The following is a 4635-nucleotide window of genomic DNA, read 5'->3' as shown; positions in this document are numbered from 1 at the left end:
TTCTGGAAAATTGAGAGTTTCTGTTCCTCAGGCGTTTGCTGTGTTAGTTTTGCTTGATTTCTAGCATTCTAATATTCTAAAATAATTCTGCTCAGTTTTATGAAACTCTATATAATTTATGAACTTAGCTATTTTTGCCATATTTTAACACTTTCTCAACAACTGAAAATATAAAATTTTTGTGTGAAAGTTGCTTATAGGTGTTAATTAGTAGGGTGGCACGGTATGAAAAATGAGCGATATTTTAATTTGTTTTATGTTGTTTATTTTATGGATAGATGATATGGTTATTATAGTAATAGTGATATTAACAGCGATAATAGGGAAGTGTTGGGAGTGTGTGCATACTAATGTAATAAAAAGAGAAGTAATTATGGTAAAGACTAAGTGGAAGAGAAAAATACGAGAAGTTTAAACGATGGAAAAGATTATATGAAAGCGAGTGAGTTAGAAGAAACAATGAGCAAGATAGAGAGTATGCGGAATATTATTATAGAAGAAATTCAGGAAGGAAAATAGAAAAGTAGATAGAATATGTGTATTTTCCCACACAGGCACAGAGGTGGGCATTATTATGCACAAGGAAATGATGGACAAACAGAGTTCACTATACAGGATAAATGCGGTCTGTACTTTACTAACAGAAAAGCGAAATCAGGCGAAAAAATGAAAAAAAAAGAATAAAATAACAGTGTACTAGATTGACAAACACAGGACAGAAGAACCTTATTAATGAAAATGACCCGATTCTGCTCTATATTTTATTAGAAAATGGTTTGGTACGAAGGAAGAGGCGGTTACGGAGGTGGTGCTTAATCTGATGGTGGCGCAAGACGATAAGCACTGAAGGTGGTGAGGGGGAAATGCAGAATGGCCGTGAAGCACTTGCAAGTTTTACCAACAGCAGGATATGTCAATCAAGGTAAAGAGTTTCGCATGAAAGGTTTTGACATAGTGAATAAAAGGAGGCAAAGGATTTAAATACAGGTCAATATTGTGAAGCGAAGCAACTTAAAACAATTAGGAAACAACACAAAATACGAAGGAATGCATACTTAATAAAGACAGGTGTCTATTTACCACTTCCTTCATATACCGACACCATATAAGGCAGTCAGACACAAGCCAAGCAACAAAACCACAGTTTGTGTCTAGCCAAAGCAAAACAGCATAGAAAAATGAAGTCACAAAGCCTGTGGCACGCATTTGTTATGTCACTTCTCAGTATCTTGTCTGTAGGCGCCGTAGAAATCGAGGACACGGTGACGAAGGCAGTATCAACTGCTTGCACCGCGGTGCAGCACCTTCACAAGCTGGCAAACAAGCTAGAGAAATCTCGGCCCTCTGCAATAGCGATCCGCCGGCAAGCCATACAAGCAGCATTAGCTTACATAATAAAAGCCGCTTTTAGCCAGGACAAGGCGACTCAAATCACTTTCCTTGCAATGTCGGCGGTAACCGAAGCCGACCTACAGACGCTGGACAGCCAAACCACTGAAGCGCACCAAGTATACGAAAGAGCCTTCCGAGCAATCAAGCAGCAGGAAGCCACTATGCTGACATTACACAAAACACAGCCGGAGACGGCGAAAGTCTCTAGTTCTGAAGCCCAGTCTGGACAATCACTAAGCAGCGTAACAGGAATGACAACGTGCACAAGCACAGCATCCTTCACAGCAGATACAACGAACTGCACACTTGAATCTGAAACCGGTGGCGTAAAAGCAGCGGACATAGAACCGACCAAGCACACGAAAATCAAATTGGTCGACCTTGCAAAGCCGCCAACAATGTTCACAGTAACAAAACATTGCAAAGGCACAGTAACAACAACACCAACTGCATCAGCCACGCAACATGGAGCATGCATAGAGCAAGGCAACGACTTTGGAGGCAACCAAGACAACGCCATGGCAACGAAGCTAAGCAAGAAAACAACGAACTACCAGGCCGTTGACGTGCAGCTGTTCAAAGATGTGGACAAAGCCACGTGCACCAAGGTCAGCGCAACACATCTATACACAGAATAAGAAAAGGATACTCTAGGCAATGCACTATGCAGCATCCTTCAGCTCAAAAAACCCACTTATACGCCAATACACCGAATATCATGGGCAACGGTTAGAGCAAACGACAAACCACTGCAGGCTCTAACGGACCTGATAAACCCAGGTGGCAAAGCACCAACAGAGCCGCAGTCAAAAAAGGGAATAACAGACACCTACCTCGGCAGCAACCAAAACGCGTTCACAGCACAAATAACAGGTTCAATCGACAAGGCGCCACTCAATCTGAAAGTAAGAGAAACGACATTCGACAACACGATATTCGAAACGACAGGGAGCGACGGCGCTGCAACAGTGCTAACATTTTTGCAAGGCAAACAGCTCATAGCCTCAAGGGAGAAAACAACTGCAACAAGCAGTCCTGAAGTGATAAAAGAAATAAGTGACAAAAGAGCAGCGATAACCGTCAAAAATAAGTGCAAAACAGAAGATGGGTGCTCAATAAAAGATAAAAAATGCATAGAACAAGTTAAAGAAACAGGGGCAGCAACAAATGCAAACACCACATGAAGTAATTTTTTTATCATCAACAAGGCCCCTCTTTTGCTTGCGTTTTTTCTTCTATTATAAAAATTTTAAAAGATGTTTGGTCCATCTTATTTTATTTATGAAATTTGATATTTGGAGAAAGCTTCCTAAAAGTTTCTAAAGTTTGATACTTTTTAACACTTTTTGATTAAAATAATGAAAGTTAGTGAATTTTTAGAAAACTAGAAAAAACGAAATTTAGTGTAAAAGTGCTCTGTGGGTAGAAGGTAGTACGATGATGCAGTATAAATAAAATGAGTGATATTTTAATTTTGTTTATTATATGAGTCTTAGTTAGAGTTTTACTAATTGTAATGATAATGATAGAAAAGTGTTAATGTGTGAGTATATACTAATATTATAATAAGAGCAGTAATGAAGAGTAAAGTCGCGGAGAAAATATGAATACTTAAAACAATGGAAGAAGTGTCTTTGGAGTAACTGAGTGAGTGAGTGGAATAGTAAGTGAGATAGGTATGAAGTAGAAGTAAAAGATTAGTAAAGGAAAGACAGAGGGAGAGTCGATGTGCGCGGTGCCAAACGCAAATATGATGATGCGTCTCTTTTCATGTAAAGAGATGACGGTGTGGACAACGAGGGAGAGACGGCATACAGTGTACAGGATAATTGAGGCACTGCAACTAACACATGGAAGCGGTGCAAGTGGAATGTGACTAGGTGAACCTTTGCCAATATGCTCTAAACAGCCCTTCAAATCAATGAAATGTTTACATTCAAGGTACCATGAGTGACATATGGTTTATCTATAGTTGTGAATTCAGCCGACAAAGGCTGTAAATTTTGTCTGAAATTCATTGGTAAGCAGGATGACAACGAGAAACTTCTCCTAGGCAGTCACGGAAAAACTAAAATATCTGATGGTAGCAGAAAGCCCTGTAAAAACACGTGAAAGCAGTACAAAATTCAGAAAGGTCAGCAGAAAACGAATTAAAAAAACAGAGAGCAATAGAAAGTCAAATAGAAAACCGTTATTGCTCAAAGATAGTGTAAAAACAGTAACTCGTAGTGGTCCCTACGCTCAGGAAATTTGAGAAAGGCATTGGATAGAGCAGGCCAACTGAGAATAAGGCAATTGGACAAACCTAGCAGTCAACGAACACAAATGTTCAGACATTTCTCAACAAAACTTCACCGTCTCTTACGGCTTTCTATATAATTACGTTTAAAAGGAAGAAGTAATAGTAAAGGGGAATGGACCTAAGAGAAGGAATTAGATTGTATTTGGAAATAAGCGGACGTATGTGAAGGAATACAAGCATTGTCGGAAAATATTTTGTATAGATATACTATAAATGTTGTAAAAGAACACAAAGAAAAGCAATGAACTTCAAAGCGAATGTAGACACTAGGCTAGCAGCTGCTATATCCCATCAAATCGTGGCATTGCAGCAACCCTAAACGAAAATACTAGGCGAAGAAGACACCTTTACACAAAAATGTGTAACATCCACTGCGTAATCAGTGGAAGAACTGGATACTATAACCATAATGACGGTAACCTCACGCCCGCGAACTACAGACCACTTTTCCAGTGAAATGAACCACTAAAAATGTAAGTGTCATTGACATCTACAGTGAAGATGTAGAAAATAGAGTGTATATGCAAACACACAGATACAAAATATTTTGGATAATTTATGAAATTATAGACAGTAGACGCACACACAAAATTTGTACTGCAGATGCGTTGCAAGCGCTATGAGGGAATGGGAAAAACCAAACGGTCATTTCTATGATCTGTAGTTGCAACTTGATGCACCAAAAGAGAATAGGAAGCAAATGCTAAGACACAACGTTTCAACTAGCTAGCGGCTACTACAATCCCCAACGCAGAATAGCCGTGTCAGCTGCAGTATACCGCCAACAATGGAGCATTAATAGGCCCAACTACTAAGTGATCACACAAAATGCCCGGAAAAGGACACCACAGTACGACGCCGCCTCTCTATATTGAACTCAAGACTAGTGAAGGCAAGCTCACAACATTCTAACGATGCAGGATCAACGCCGACTGAGCAGA

The 4635-nt window shown here is 39.6% G+C and overlaps 2 pseudogenes across 2 annotated transcripts in view; both read left to right on the top strand.

Moving 5' to 3' along the window:
- Window positions 1-64, top strand: part of TEOVI_000122700:pseudogene — a 1388-nt pseudogene extending 1324 nt beyond the window's left edge. Inside the window, 2 exon segments of the mRNA in view lie at window positions 1-11; window positions 14-64. The exon segment at window positions 1-11 is cut by the window's left edge and continues 52 nt beyond it. Of these exon segments, the coding sequence occupies window positions 1-11; window positions 14-64 (62 nt within the window).
- Window positions 65-1178: 1114 nt separating this feature from the next.
- Window positions 1179-2549, top strand: TEOVI_000122600:pseudogene (annotated as a pseudogene). Its single transcript has one exon. A coding segment is annotated over exon 1 (1371 nt).
- The last annotated feature ends 2086 nt before the right edge of the window (window positions 2550-4635 follow it).

The sequence above is a fragment of the Trypanosoma equiperdum genome (genome assembly GCF_001457755.1).
Source record: "Trypanosoma equiperdum strain OVI genome assembly, contig: ctg_327, whole genome shotgun sequence".
Taxonomy (NCBI): Eukaryota; Euglenozoa; class Kinetoplastea; order Trypanosomatida; family Trypanosomatidae; genus Trypanosoma; species Trypanosoma equiperdum.
Note: the sequence above shows the minus strand (reverse complement) of the source record. Positions and strands in the feature narration are given on the sequence as shown.